Below are 16,661 nucleotides of genomic sequence, written 5' to 3' on the forward strand. Positions count from 1 at the left end.
AAACTCCCCAAATACAGGTGTTCTAAGCTTGTAGCGTCATACCCAAGAAGACTCTAGGCTGTAATCACTGCCAAAAGTGCTTCAACAAAGTACTGAGTAAAGGGTCTGAATACTTAAGTAAATGTGATATTAGAGTTTTTAATTTTTAATCAATTAGCAAAAAAACTGTTTATACTTTGTCATTATGGGGTATTATGTGTAGATTGATGAGGGGGAAAAAAGCTATTTAATTAATTTTAGAATAAGGCTGTAACCTAACAAAATGTGGAAAAAGTCAACGGGTCTTAATACTTTCCGAAGGCACCGTATTTACTTATAGCAATATATTCTCTCATGACTCTGGTTTCCACTATCATATGTTTTATGCATTTCTGACTTGATGTCAAATCTTCAATTAATTCCAGTACTCCACTGCCTTTTCGTTTCTCCATTTGCCTCCATTTTCAGAAAGGGTGAATATATCATGCTTTTTTCTACTCACGGACTATGCTCTGACTCCGTATCCTCAATGCCTTTGGAGTCAGGAATATAACATCAATGCAGAAAGCATGCACTCTCTCATTTTCAGTCAGTAAGTACATCTTAAATATTGCACCTTTATACTTTTTTGAGACATATATTTTTAGATCAAGCGTAAATCAATGTTATATCAATTGACTTTGCACCTATGTTGAATTGCTCCATCACCTGGGTGTCCTTTTATGCTCCCTTTCTGCTGGACAAAATACTGTATATCAGAAATAATGCTTACAATGACAGCATTGACATTTTAAAATTGTCTTATTTATTATTAATATTAATTTCAGGACCACTCCGATTTATTCTTGTATGGGAATCTTCAGCTTTGGTGGACGAATGAATGTAACTTTAAAAATTAAGAACAACATGAACGGAATGGAGTCGTGGTCAGAGCCCTACGAAGTGGCAGTACAAGAAGCAAGTAATAACCCTTTAATTACTCATTTTAGCACATCATTTGAGATGAGGGACATCTTTTCACGTGTTGTTTATTTAAATTATTAACAGGTGTCTTGTTGAATCTTGAATTCATAAATGCATTTATAATTGGTTTATACATTTATGGAATTTATTTAAAAAATATATATATTTATTAGGATCACCATTACTCTTCCTGGGGTCCAGACAGTGTTAAAACAGTTACATCACAACAAAATACACCAACAGCCTACATCATCAATAAAACAATACATCATATATTACATTATTGCTCTAATATTACAAATGTACTATATAAAATCCACAATACCAAAACATTCCAGTGTATGTGCGTATTTGTATGTGTGTGTGTGTGTCTCCTCACAGTCCGCATTGTACCTTGAGGTGTTGTTTTATCTGTTATTTAAATCTGATTTTACTGCTCGCTTGAGTTACTTGATGTGGAAGAGTTCCATGTAGTCATGGCTTTCTCAGAGTCTGTTCTGAACTTCGGGACTGTAAAGAGACCCCTAGTGGCATGTTTTGTGGGGTATGTACAGTATGAGTGTCTGAGCTGTGTGTTAGCTGCTTGAACAGACAGTTCGGTGTTTTCAACACTTCAGTACCTCTTACAAAGACAAGTAGTGATGCAGTCAAATCTACTTTGAGCCAGGAGAGATTGTGCTTGATATTAGCCCTCTGTGTACATTTAAGGGCCAGCCGTTCTGCTCCGTTCTCGGACAACTTTAATTTGCTTATGTCTTTCTTTGCAGAACTTTCAGGTGTGATAAAATTAAGGCTTGTAGACCTGTAGGCTTTTAGATTTTTTAAAATATGTATTTAGGTCTAGCTTATTACTTTCCACCCATTCTAAAACTAACTGCAGCGACTTCACTTGCTGCGGTAGCTGCCGTATATAATGGTGAGTCATCAGTCACACAGGCTTTGTGTGTGTGTGTGTGTGTCTCCTCACAATCTGCGTTGTGCTGTGAGGTGTTTTTTTTCTTCTGTTCTTTACTATAACTGTGAGGAATGTGGGGACAGTAACAGGGGACGTGAATTTCATTTAGTTTTCTTTTTGCTAAATGGAACAGTAAAAGCACCTTGTCCTACCATCACATCAGTCAATGGCTCTGACAACTCACTGGAGGTGACATGGGGGATCAGCAAGTTGCACACTAGATGTCGGGTCCGTTACCGAATGGCCACTGACAAATGGACTGAGGTATTGACTTCATTCTCTTCTGCTCTAACTTCACTACTCAAATGGACTCAGGTATTACTTCATTCTCTTCTGCTCTACCCTCACTACCCAAATGGACTCCGGTATTGACTTCATTCTCTTCTGCTCTAACTTCACTACTCAAATGGACTCAGGTATTACTTCATTCTCTTCTGCTCTACCCTCACTACCCAAATGGACTCCGGTATTGACTTCATTCTCTTCTGCTCTCACCTCACTTTCCAGAAATCTTCAAGTCTCTGACAGTGCAATATGATGCATATTTTAATCCAATGTTACATTCATTTGGGTAGTTAAAGCCTGATCCCAGACTACGTCCAAAATAGCACCCTATTCCCTATATGGTGCACTTCTTTAACTAGGGCCCATAGGGCTCTTTTCAAAAGAAGTGCACCATGTAGGGAGTAGGGTGCCTTTTGGGACAGAGACTCAGTGGTATACTGCCATCTCTCACACCAGATCCCAGCCTATGTTCTTGTGGAAAGTGCTGAAAAAGCAGTCTACACGATTGAAGGCCTCAAGCCTTTCAGCAGCTACATCATTGCCGTTTCCTGTATTTTGTCATTTGGTCACTGGAGTGACTGGAGCATGGAGACAACTAGGACAACACTGGAGAGTGGTAATAAAATGAATGATAAATCCAAGTCATTCCTTACACATGCTTCAACATTTCAAAACCTTACTGAGACTGTCAACTACCCTGGATAGCTACATTGTGGGAAATAGACTTTATGGAATCAGCAAGTATGTTAGTTCAGTGGTGTGTGTCAAAGCTATATTTGAAAACAACATATGGATGCCAGAATAAGATGTTGTGTGCAGGAGGGCTCCTGATACTGCCACATCCTGCTAGGTCTTATTTTTGTGTTTTCACAGCACCCTCTAGACCGCCAGATATCTGTTATCATTTGGAGACGGTGAACAAACAAGGACCTCATCACCTTATGCTTTTGTGGAAGGTAATTTGAGTTTAAAACATTGTTCTTCGGTTTATCCTCAACTTTTATCTTGCTGTCAAAATCTATACTCAAGATTTGATAAAAGTCAGCATCATGATCCGATCTGAGGCCTTATCTGATTGACCTTTCAGTCATGTATTTTTATTTTTTTATTTCACCTTTATTTAACCAGGTAGGCTAGTTGAGAACAAGTTCTCATTTGCAACTGCGAACATTTGCAACTGCGACCTGGCCAAGATAAAGCATAGCAGTGTGAGCAGACAACACAGAGTTACACATGTACAGCTGAAGTCAGAAGTTTACATACATTTTAGCCAAATACATTTAGTCAGTTTTCACAATTCCTGACATTTAATCCTAGTAAAAAATCCCTGTCTTAGGTCGGCATGTAAACTTCAACTGTATGTCAGGTGGTGTCTGAAATGATTGACATCCTTGATAATGATGAGCAAAAACTGTAGGTTTGCTGTTTTAAGGTTTATATGTATGTATGTATGTATGTATGTATGTATGTATGTACAGTACCAGTCAAAAGTTTGGACACACCTAGTCCTTCAAGGGATCTTCTTTATTTAGACTATTTTCTACATTGTAGAATAATAGTGAAGACATCAAAACTATGAAATAACACATATGGAATCATGTAGTAACCCAAAAGAGTGTTGAACAAATCAAAATATATATTATATTTTAGATTCTTCAAATTAGCCACCCTTTGCCTTGATGACAGCTTTGTACACTTGGCATTCTCTCAACCAGCTTCACGAGGAATGCTTTTCCAACAGTCTTAAAGGAGTTCCCACATTTGCTGAGCACTTGTCGGCTGCTTTTTCTTCACTCTGCAGTCCAACTCATCCCAAACCATCTCACTTGGGTTGAGGTCGGGTGATTGTGGAGGCCAGTTCCTCTGATGCAGCCTCATCACTCTCTTTCTTGGTCAAATAGCCCTTACACAGCCTGGAGGTGTGTTTTGAGTCATTGTCCTGTTGGAAAAACAAATGATAGGTCCACTAAGCGCAAACCAGATGGGATGGCGTATCACTGCAGAATGATGTGGTAGCCACGCTGGTTAAGTGTGCCTTGAATTCTAAATAAAATCACAGACAGTGTCACCAGCAAAGCACCCCCACACCATCACCACTCCTCCCCCATGCTTCACGGTGGAACCACACATACGGAGATCCTCCGTTCACGTACACTGTGTCTCACAAAGACATGGCGGTTGGAAGCAAAAATCTCAAATTTGGACTCATCAGACTAAAGGACAGATTTCCACTGGTCAAATGTCCATTGCTTGTGTTTCTTGGCCCAAGCAAGTCTCTTCTTCTTATTGGTGTCCTTTAGCAGTGGTTTATTTGCAGCAATTTGACCATGAAGGCCTAATTCACACAGTCACGCAGTCACAGTTGATGTTGAGATGTGTCTGTTACTTGAACTCTGAAGCATTTATTTGGGCTGCAATCTGAGGCTGGTAACTCTAATGAATTCATCCTCTGCAGCAGAGGTAACTTTGAGTCTTCATGAGAGCTTTGGGTCCTTATGAGAGTCAGTTTCATCATAGTGCTTGATGGTTTTTGTGACTGCACTTGAAGAAACTTTTAAAGTTCTTGAAATTTTCCAGATTGACTGATCTTCATGTCTTAAAGTAATGATAGACTGTCATTTCTCTTTGCTTATTTGAGCTGTTCTTACCATAATATGGACTTGGTCTTTTACCAAATAAGGCTATCTTCTGTATTCCACCCTTACCTTGTCACACCACTGATTGGCTGAAATGCATTTTAATTTTTAAAATGTATTTCACCTTTATTTATCCAGGTAGGCAGGTTGAGAACAGGTTCTCATTTACAATTGCGACCTGACCAAGATAAAGCAAAGCAGTTCGACACATACAACAACACAGAGTTACACATGGAGTAAAACAAACATACAGTCAATAATACAGTAGAAAAATAAGTCTATATACAATGTGAGCAAGTGAGGTGAGATAAGGGAGGTAAAGTAAAAGGCCATGGTGACAAAGTAAATACAATATAGCAAGTAAAACACTGGAATGGTTGATTTGCAGTAGAAGAATGTGAAAAATAGAGATATAAATAATGGGGTGCAAAGGAGCAAAATAAATAAGTAAATAAATCCAGTAGGGATAGAGGTAGTTGTTCGGGCTAAATTATAGATGGGCTATGTACAGGTGCAGTAATATGTGAGCTGCTCTGACAGCTGGTGCTTAAAGCTAGTGTGGGAGATAAGTGTTTCCAGTTTCAGAGATTTTTGTAGTTCGTTCCAGTCATTGGCAGCAGAGAACTGGAAGGAGAGGCGGCCAAAGGAAGAATTGGTTTTGGGGGTGACCAGAGAGATATACCTGCTGGAGCGCGTGCTACAGGTGGGTGCTGCTATGGTGACCAGCGAGCTGAGATAAGGGGGGACTTTACCTAGCAGGGTCTTGTAGATGACCTGGAACCAGTGGGTTTGGCTACGAGTATGAAGCGATGGCCAGCCAACGAGAGCGTACAGGTCGCAGTGGTGGGTAGTATATGGGGCTTTGGTGACAAAACGGATGGCACTGTGATAGAACGCATCCAATTTATTGCATCCAATTTATTGAGTAGGGTATTGGAGGCTATTTTGTAAATGACATCGCCGAAGTCGAGGATTGGTAGGATGGACAGTTTTACAAGGGTATGTTTGGCAGCATGAGTGAAGGATGCTTTGTTGCGAAATAGGAAGGCAATTCTAGATTTAACTTTGGATTGGAGATGTTTGATGTGAGTCTGGAAGGAAAATTAAGGAAAGAAATTCCACAAATGAACTTTTAACAAGGCACACCTGTTAATTGAAATACATTCCAGGTGACTACCTCATGAAGCTGGTTGAGAGAATGCCACGTGTGTAACACTGTCATCAAGGCAAATGGTGGCTACTTTGAAGAATCTCAAATATAAAATATGTTTTGATTTGTTTTAACACTTTTTTGGTTACTACATGATTCCATATGTGTTATTTAATAGTTTTGATGTCTTAACTATTATTCCACAATGCAGTAAATATAAAAATAAAGAAAAACCCTTAAAGGAGTAGGTGTGTCCAAACTTTTGACTGGTGCTGTATGTGTATTTAAAAAAAAAAGTATTTCAGTGAAGGTACATACATTATCCAATCAATAGATATATTCTTAAATCTGAATAGGCCATTTGACTTTTAAAAATGTATTTGTTTTTGTATTTCAGGCCCTTGATATTTATGATGCTCACGGACATATTCTTGGGTACCAAGTGAGCTACACACAAACAAAGCACCCCTTTCTGAGTGTGACCACTAACACCACAGATCTGAAGGTGGTCCTTGTGGTGACCGAGGATGAGTTGGAGGTCACAGTTATGGCGTACAACAGCGCTGGTGGATCTCCTTACTCTCATCTAAAGATTGACCTGAGTCTTCATCAGAGTGAGTTAAATGTCTGTTTCCATGAATAGATAGTCACTACAGAGGTGTTTGACTTTTTCATTTTAATGGGTGATAATCTCAACACGCAGATCCAAATCTCTGCGCTAGTCGAATAACCGCTTGTCACGAGGCTAAATGCGTGGTAAATGGTAATGTAATGTACTTCTGAGAAAATGAGGTAGAGAAGAAGTCTCTAATCTTAACAACCATCTGGTTGATTACCACCCCTGGCAAAATTGTGCAATATCCTTTTGTGTCAATATCACCAATTTCTGTAGAAGTCTGAGATGGAAGTGAGAAATGGCAGATGCATAAGCCCTCTGTCTCCAGCCTTTAAAGTCAAATGATTTTCCAGCGATGTTATGTATTTTCTAGATTGCCCTTGAACTATTCATTCAAAAATCAAAACTGTTTAGTTAGACAGTCAACATAGGTATTTTACATACTGACATGAATTTCAGTAGTCCCTGAATGGGCAAGGCTTTTCACCTTGTGTAATTGATCAGATATTAGGTCAATTAACTTATTAAACAGTGGATGTTGGTGTTAGCTCTACCCTCAGTGAGAAGACTTTGGGTGAATTCTGAAGATGATAGGCTAGTGCTTCATTGGGATGTGGGACACATATCCCTGCCAGTTAGTGAGGTTGCCAATGAGTGGGCCACTGATGCTGCACATCCCACATCCAGTCACTGGAAACGAGTGAATGGCTCCACCAGATCAACAGTCTTGAAAGGTAAATGCATGGGCATGCACGGTGATGAAGTAGACAAAGCATTGATACCACGTATCACAGTTCGATCGCAATAAGACATGTTGACTGTGCAAATGCATGCACCTCTGTTTCAGACCATCTTCAGCCTGGGACAACATACAGAATCAATGTTTACCCCATATCAAATCAACTGTGTGGGCCACCCAAGTCAATCTTTGCCAACCTAGAGTACGGAAGTAAGTAGGGCTAATGTTAAAGTCATAACATTTATTCACTTAATGTTTATGTGAAATGGGGTTCCTACTATTCCTAGAATATATCGCACAGGCGGCTGCTGGCACCTTTATTGGGGAGGACAGCCGCAGAGTAATGGTTGGAACGGAATGAATGGAAGGGTATCAAACACATGGTTTCCAGGTATTTGATCCCATTCCATTCACTTCTTTCCAGCCTATATTATGAGATGTCCTCCCCTCACGAGCCTCCAATGCTATGTTGCTTCAGCGCTTTTAGGTGCAGTCGGAATGCACGTTGTGGATGTGACTAAAAACACAGTGACTGTACAGTGGGAGTGGCAGAGAAAGGAGGTTCACCCCAAGGTTCTCAGATACAGAGTGATACTGCGCCTGGGGGAGATACAGGTCGAATGTGAGAGCATTTCCTCTATTTACATATTAGTCCAGGCAATTTGTGATTTTTAAAAAACTTTTTCATTAAACACGAAACTTGCTACACTTATACAGTTTGAATTTATATATTTGAGGGATTTTGCATGAATGTTTGATCTCAAGTTAGGATTTGGTCCTATGTGATAAAGTCATTGTTTTGTCCCTGGGTTTACAATCACAGTCTTGAAACTATTGTTGATATACAGACAGATCAATTGCTATTCTATTCACCATCTCAGCTATCCCTGTCTGGCCAGAGGTATGGCAGCACACATTCTTCAAACTCCGTGCAAACACAGGCTATTCTGTTAATTTACTGGCGGAGACTTCTAATGACAACATTTCAAGAGAAATTATTCCGATTAAAACACATATTTTTGGTAAGTATTTCTTTAAGTACAGTATTGTTGAGAACATACACTACTGTTCAAAAGTTTGGGGTCACTTAGACACGTCCTTGTTTTTGATAGAACATTTTTTGTCCATTAAAATAACATGAAATTGATCAGAAATACAGTGTAGACATTGTTAATGTTGTAAATGCCTATTGTAGTTGGACACGGCTGATTTTTAATGGAATATCTACATAGGCCCATTATCAGCAACCATCACTCCTGTGTTCCAATGGCACGTTGAGTTAGCTAATCCAAATGTATAATTTTAAAAGACTAATTGATCATTAGAAAACCGTTTTGCAATTATGTTAGCACAGCTGAAAACTGTTATTCTGATTAAAGAAGCAATAAAACTGGCCTTCTTTAAACTAGTTGAGTATCTGGAGCATCAGCAATTGTGGGTTCGATTACAGGCTCAAAATTGCCAGAAACAAATAACTTTCTTCGGAAAGTTCTTTGTTGGCAGCTTCATTAAATGCTACCCGCAAAACTCTGCCTAGAAGGCCAGCATCCCGGCGTCGCCTCTTCACTGTTGACGTTGAGACTAGTGTTTTGCGGGTACTATTTAATGAAGCTGCCAGTTGAGGACTTGTGAAGCGTCTGTTTCTCAAACTAGACACTCTAATGTCCTTGTCCTCTTGCTCAGTTGTGCACTGGGCCTCCCACCCCTCTTTCTATTCTGGTTAGGGCCAGTTTGCGCTGTTCAGTGAAGGGAGTAGTACACTGCGTTGTACGAGATCTTCAGTTTCTTGGCAATTTCTCGCATGGAATAGCCTTAATTTCTCAGAACAAGAATAGACTGACAAGTTTCAGAAGAAAGTTATTTGTTCCAGGCTATTTTGAGCCTATAATCGAACCCACAAAACTTGTTTAAAAGAAGGCCAGTTTTATTGCTTCTTTAATCAGAATAACAGTTTTAAGCTGTGCTAACATAATTGAAAAAGGGTTTTCTAATGATCAATTAGCCCTTTAAAATGATAAACTTGGATTAGCTAACACAACATGCCATTGGAACACAGGAGTGATGGATGCTGATAATGAGCCTCTGTACGCCTATGTAGATATTCCATTTAAAAAATCTGCCGTTTCCAGCTACAATGGTCATTTACAACATTAACAATGTCTACACTGTATTTCGATCAATTTGATGTTATTTTAATGGACAAAATGTTTTGCTTCTCTTATAAAAAAAAGAAGGAAATTTCTAAGTGACCCCAAACTTTTGAACGGTTAGTGTATTTGATTAGTCAGAAAGCCTTACAGTATTAAGATGGTAGTGTATAATATCATTAGAATTGGGCAATTCTAAATTATGCCATCTACCTACAGGCTTGATTCTGTCCAAAGCTGCTTGCTTGTACATTGGTGTATTTTAATGCATACCTCATTATAATGTTGGTAGAATATTAAATACAAGGTTATTTTGTCCACATTGGTTTTGATTGACAAAATAAACAAGTCTGAATATATGAAACCTGTTCCATTTTCAGAACATAATGAAATAATGTTCACCTTCTGTCTAATCGTCCTGCTTACTCTTGGCCTTGGAGTTTTCTTGATTTTATCCAGAACTGTGTAAGTCATACATTTTTGTATTTTTCTTCATAATTAAAACCTACACATTGCTTTTGCTTTTCTCATTGCTTATGTGTACTTAGCTTCATCAGTATCATAACACAAGGCTCAAGGCTCTTTGTCATTAATGATCAGGGATGATGCTTGTTTTTTCCTGTTGCTCTCTGTGATATGTGAATAGGCCTTATCTGACTGTCCTTCGGGTTATGTGTATGCAGCTGTAGGATCTTAACTTGATCAGTATTGTCGTAGCAAACTAATCATGCAGCAACAGGATTTGAACATTTAGTCCATAATGTTGCTTGATCAATGGTTAGGCTATTAGCTGGACAAAAATAGGCAACTGTTCATGAAAAGTGTAATACTGTTAATATAACCTTGTGTTAGTGAGGGTTTTCAGTGAATTTATGTAAATCATGAAGCTCATCTGCATTTACTGCTGTGCAGGAAAATTATCTGCACTAAAAGTGTTATCAAATTAAGATCCAACATCTGTATATGAATGACGTGATGGCCAATCAGATAATGCCAATACACATATCACCGAGAGTAATAGAAAAAAATGGCACTCTTATGCGTGTTTTTTTTCCTTCTTATTTTCAGCTTGTCTCTGTATATTTGCTGTGTATGTTTTTGTATGTATGTATTTGGATTTTTTATGCTGCACAATAATTTTCTTTCGGGGGACAATCAAGACACACTACCGTTCAAAAGTTTGGGGTCACTTAGAAATGTCCTATTTTTTTAAAGAAAAGCTAATTTTTTGTTCATTAACATAAAATCAAATTGATCAGAAATAGTGTAGACATTGTTAATATTGTAAATGACTATTGTAGCTGGAAATGGCAGATTGATTTTTTTATGGAATATCTACTGTATATAGGTCCATTGTCAGCAACCATCACTCCTGTGTTCCAATGGCACATTGTGTTAGCTAATCCAAGTTTATTATTTTAAAAGGATAATTGATCATTAGAAAACCCTTTTGCAATTATGTTAGCACAGCTGAAATCTGTTATTCTGATTAAAGAAGCAATAAAACTGGCCTTCATTAGACTAGTTGAGTATCTGGATGCATCAGCATTTGTGGGTTTGATTACAGGCTCAAAATGGCCAGAAACAAAGTCAGGATGTGGCCCAGAAGTTAATTGACAGCATGCCAGGGCAGATTGCAGACGTCTTGAAAAAGAAGGGTCAACACTGCAAATATTGACTCTTTGCATCAACTTCATGTAAATTGTCAATAAAAGCCTTTGACACTTATGAAATGCTTGTAATTATACTTCAGTATTCCACAGTAACATCTGACAAAAATATCTAGACACTGAAGCAGCAAACTACGTGAAAATTTATATTTGTGTCATTCTCAAAACTTTTTGCCACGACTGTATATTGAATGGAATTGTATTAACCATAATTTTCTCTATAATTCCACACTGCATATTTAGTTTAAACACATTGTGCATATTATTATTGTGTTTTCTCTGCAGCTACAAAACATATTTCTTTCCAAATATTGCTAACCCTGGGGCCAGTGTTGTTGGACGATGGCTTTTGGAGTCACACCATGAGGTAATTTTCATGGCCACGCACAGTTGCATCCACCATTTGGGACACGCACAACATGTCCGAAATTGTTGTGTACAAAGAGAGAGTGTTGTGTTAGTTAAGCTCCTTAAAACCCTAGACCACAGTCTAATGTGTATAATGTACATTTTCCCCAACAGAAAAACCGTGTGAAGAATGTACTGAAGCTGGAGGAGTTCTTAGTCACTGATCTCTCAGGGGGAAACGGCTTTGTTGAGCTGGGGCAAGAAAGGCCGCCTATGAGAGAGGACGGGATTTTTAACCCTGGTTCATCTCACAGTACCCTCAATATAAAACATATTTTTATTCCGCAAAATACAGAATACATTGAAAATACTCCTAAAAGTAACAGAGAGAACAGGGATTCCTCCCTGATGTTTAACAATGTTGCCCACATAGAGAATGGCCAGGGTACACACGTAGAAAATTGCCAGGGTAGCTTACTTCCAGAAAGCACCCAAATACAGTGCAATTTTGACTATATAAAGAACAAGCATACTCTTGAAAAACACCAACACCCCAAGCAATGTTGAGTAAATTGAAAACACTTTTTCTCAGCAATAAAATGCTCAATATGGATAGTCTTCAATGAATGCCGTTTTAATATTCTCAATAAACAAACCTAGATTTTACATTTAGATTTCGTAAATGTAAACCATTTTAAGTGCTACTGTTCTTCATAATGTTACAGGCTTTGTTTTTTCCACTTATGTTTTGAGGTGGGACTTTAGCAGGTATAGCTCGTTAGCACATAGGGCGCACCGATTGGTGTCACCTCGTTAGTCAGTATGTGTTAAACCTGTGCCAACCTAGTGCTCTTGAGAGATGTGGAGGGTTAACACTTTTATTCGGCGTTCCTTCTTTTTGATTTCTAGGCAAACAGTCCTTTATCTGATCATCCCTGTTTTCGTTTTGCTCCACTTTTTGGTTTGCTTCCAGTATAGGTTTGGTGTTTTTTGTTGTTGTTGCCTCTTCTCTTTTTTGCAAATTTAGTGGGCTCTTGTGGTGGATGTCTTTAAGGTTCCACGTGTTGTTACTTGTCAACTTTCAGTGGACACCCCCACGTCTTTCAGAACTCCCCCTAAAACCCCACTTGTTTCATTTTCGTTGTTGTTCGTTGTTCCCCCTTCTGTTTGAGCGACATTTTAGGTTTTCTTACTGGGGAACTTCATTAACAATGTATACAGTATTTGTTCTGCTGTAAAATATATTGTACATATATTTTTTACATTTTATATTAAACTTCAACCATATCCCATGTCATTTTATGGGTTAACTATATGGGTAAACAATGAGAATGATTCATATATTGTACGTCATTTTTTGTATGTAGTATTCTCTTTATGTATTATGGGGACTTTAATTCAATTTAAATAGATATATAAATAATTACCTGAATTCAGCTTACCTGACTGATGGTATCCTATACGAAAATAATATACTATGGAATCACTGATAGAGAAAATTATGAAGGGGAAAATACACACTGAGAAGGGACAGTTAAAATATTTTATTAAATAGATGTAGCTGCAGCTCTTAAATAACTTGTCAGTAATTGTATTGCATAGTAATTTATATTACCTGTATAGAGGGCTTAAAGTTGACGTACGATGCCTCCTGGTGGTCATTCATTCCTTCAACGAAAACAGCCCAGTGGCTACCCAAAACTGTATGATAACAGTGCCAAACCCCAAACTGCATAATAACAGTGCCTAAACTAGTTGATTCATCACCACGGTCATTTTCAGTGTAGTATTTGGCTGCTCTAACAAGACAGGAAAGACAACGGGCAAAAATATGCTTACAGATTCCCTGCAATCCTAAAAATACCATTGTTGATACCAATGAGATGAGACTCAACTGTCAGAAAGGCGAAGAAACCTTTTGGCCCGTCAAATTAAATCAAATTTGATTGTCAAGACTTTAACCCAGACAGCTGCCAGTACAAGACCTGCTACTATCATTTCATCACTGGTACAGTTGAAGTCGGAAGTTTAGCCTTAGCCAAATACATTTAAACTCAGTTTTTCACAATTCCTGTCATTTAATCTGAGTAAAAAAATCCTTGTTTTAGGTAAATTAGGATCACCACTTTATTTTAAGAATGTGAAATGTCAGAATAATAATAGTGAGAATGATATATTTCAGCTTTTATTTCATCACATCCCCAGTGCGTCATTGGTTTACATACACTCAATTAGTATTTGGTAGCATTGCCTTTAAATTGTTTAACTTGGGTCAAACGTTTTGGGTAGCCTTCCACAAGCTTCCCACAATAAGTTGGGTGAGTTCTGGCCCATTCCTCCTGACAGAGCTGGTGTAACTGAGTCAGGTTTGTAGGCCTCCTTGCTCGCATCCGTTTTTTCAGTTCTACCCAAACATTTTCTATGGGATTGAGGTCAGGGAGATGGCCACTCCAATACCTTGACTTTGTTGTCCTTCAGCTATTTTGCCACAACTTTAGAAGTATGCTTGGAGTCATTTGGAAGACCCATTTTCTGAAGACTGATGTCTTGAGATGTTGCTTCAATATATCCACATAATTTTTCTTTCCTCATGATGCCATCTATTTTGTGAAGTGCACCAGTTCCTCTTGGAGCAAAGCACCCCCACAACATGATGCTGCCACCCCCGTGCTTCACGGTTGGGATGGGGTTATTCGGCTTGCAAGCCTCCCCCTTTTCCTTCCAAACAGAATGATGGTCATTATGGCCAAACAGTTCTATTTTTGTTTCATCAGACCAAAGGACATTTTTCCAAAAAGTACGATCTTTGTCCCCATGTGCAGTTGCAAACCGTAGTCTGGCTTTTTTAATGGCGGTTTTGGAGCAGTGGCTTCTTCCTTGCTGAACGGCCTTTCAGGTTATGTCGATATAGGACTTGTTTTACTGTGGATATAGATACTTTTGTACCCATTTCCTCCAGCATTTTCACAAGGTCCTTTGTGTTGTTCTGGGATTGATTTGCACTTTTCGCACCAAAGTACGTTCAACTCTAGGAGACGGAACGTGTCTCCTTCCTGAATGGTATGACGACTGTGTGGTCCCATGGTGTTTATACTTGCATACTATTGTTTGTACAGATGAACGTGGTACCTTCAGGCGTTTGGAAATTGCTCCCAAGGATGAACCAGACTTGTGGAGGTCTAGAATTTTTTCAGTGAATTATAAGTGAAATAATCTGTTTTAATGACTCCAACCTGAGTGTATGTAAACTTCCGACTTCAACTGTATGAGTTAAGCTCTTCTCTACTTCAAATGCACAATTTCAAGGGATCCATTAGAAATGCCCTTAAGGCTAATGGTTTGATAGATTGAATCAGGTGTGTTAGTGCTGGCCTTGAATAGAAGCCTGCACACCCAGCAGGGTTTGACGGCTCTGTATACTGTATCTGAGGACAGAAAACATTACAAAGAAACAGAGATGTTGCTATATCCTTAGTTTTTCTCTGGAACTGGGTAATAGTTTAATAATGTCCTCCAACAAAGTTACCGGCCATATCCAGGGTAACAGTAGCCTACTCTCCCTTCTTTGACCGCTGGAAGTGCTAGCTAATAATTTCACCCTCTTCCATGGCTGTTAGCTAGCTACCTAACTAATGCATTTGGAGTAAGAATGATAAATCCAACAAGATAGCTAACTAACGTTAGCTAAAATGAAGTTAGCAAGCTGGTGAATTCACGTAGCTAGCTACTGTAGCTATAGAGTATGTAAAGTTAGCTAACTAGCAAACATAACTTACATGTTAGCATTTGAGTTAGCCTGGGTCCTTAGAAAAACGAAATAATAGTCAAAGTTTCGGGTGGTAGCAAAACGCAGCAAGCCATGTAGACGATTGGAGGACTTTCAGACTGATGCTTGGTGCGGTTGCTAAGCGATTTGTGACGCAACTGCAAGCACTAATTGACTGCCTGTACAATATGTATTTTTGACAACAGGGGTAATATTCTTTCATATGAACAATTTATAACATTGAATGAGTTTACAATACCTTTCAGAGAGTTTATTTCTGTGATCAAAGCCATTCCCAGTGGTTTAACTACACTAATGAAAACTCATCTTAGCTTTGGTGATGATCACAGAGCTTATCCAGAAATCAGTTTGGAAGGCGTGGGCTTACATGAGAAATCTTATTGTACAAATACACAAGGCACATTTTCCATCCACAGAAACAATTTACGCCTAGGGGAAACATTTTCCGGAACATGCTTATTCCTGACATTGTCTGAAAAAAAGCTTGCTTGATGCCTTATTGTATATATATATATACACATTTAAGGAAGTGCACTTTAAAACTCTACATTAGATATATCCATGTAATTCTATGTTGTCCACATTTGTTGATATTTGCATTTTCTGCTTAAAAAGGACTTTTTGCAAGATTTTTGGAAAAACCTTGCAGAATACTTATTTACCTTTTTGAACACTGTTTTTGACATGAAGAATATGTTACTATTGCAATGATAACAAGATCATTGAAATGATTGTGAATATTTTTAAATTCTTGTTGCCAAATACTTTATACACAAACAAAAATTCCAGAATTATATACCAAAATTACAAATATTTTTGATTGAATTTAATCATCTTGTCAAGATATCCATAGTGAATAACAAAAATAATATATTCCTGAATCATTATGAGATTATTTTTTCTGAGTGAATACAATTGCCCTGGAATTGTCATATTTAAAAAAAAGTATTTTGTAAATGTTATTTCTGAGTCCAATCATGATAATGGTGCCGAAGGAGATGGCTGCTGTTTTGCTGATAATTCCTATGATTAACAGTGTTAAAAAACTTATATGTGAAAACAATATTTTTTTTTGTTGTTTATTAAATTAGAAGGTTGGTAGCAACATGTGAAAATCATTGTGGAAATCTGTTGTAGCTCAAGTTGACTACACAACCCAATGCTCTCTCTCTGTCAATATCATATCTCTGTCAATATAATAAGTCAATATCAGAATGTGAAGTAGCTACCTAACTGTAAAATTGCCTAAACAAACTGCACTATCAATTTAGGAGTCCATGTCACAGAGCTCAACTTGCAGTTCGCCTCTGCCCAGAGCAGTGGATATAGTATGTTGCTATGGCAACAACGGCCCTTTCCCATATTTCCCCGACATAAAAAGCGCAT

The 16,661-nt window shown here is 38.2% G+C and overlaps 1 protein-coding gene across 1 annotated transcript in view; it reads left to right on the top strand.

The window, feature by feature from the left end:
* LOC115112012 (interleukin-6 receptor subunit beta) overlaps positions 1–16,469 on the top strand; it is a 30,776-nt gene extending 14,307 nt beyond the window's left edge. Inside the window, exons 5-17 of the mRNA XM_029638645.2 lie at positions 448–571; positions 807–940; positions 2,031–2,161; positions 2,639–2,798; positions 3,056–3,138; positions 6,366–6,582; positions 7,133–7,318; positions 7,432–7,533; positions 7,802–7,945; positions 8,205–8,345; positions 9,851–9,935; positions 11,426–11,507; positions 11,663–16,469. Coding sequence (XP_029494505.2) covers positions 448–571; positions 807–940; positions 2,031–2,161; positions 2,639–2,798; positions 3,056–3,138; positions 6,366–6,582; positions 7,133–7,318; positions 7,432–7,533; positions 7,802–7,945; positions 8,205–8,345; positions 9,851–9,935; positions 11,426–11,507; positions 11,663–12,055 — 1,982 coding nt within the window. The 3' untranslated portion in view covers positions 12,056–16,469. The remainder of the gene's footprint in view (positions 1–447; positions 572–806; positions 941–2,030; positions 2,162–2,638; positions 2,799–3,055; positions 3,139–6,365; positions 6,583–7,132; positions 7,319–7,431; positions 7,534–7,801; positions 7,946–8,204; positions 8,346–9,850; positions 9,936–11,425; positions 11,508–11,662) is intronic.
* The last annotated feature ends 192 nt before the right edge of the window (positions 16,470–16,661 follow it).

Source organism: Oncorhynchus nerka, linkage group LG27, assembly GCF_034236695.1.
Source record: "Oncorhynchus nerka isolate Pitt River linkage group LG27, Oner_Uvic_2.0, whole genome shotgun sequence".
Taxonomy (NCBI): Eukaryota; Metazoa; Chordata; class Actinopteri; order Salmoniformes; family Salmonidae; genus Oncorhynchus; species Oncorhynchus nerka.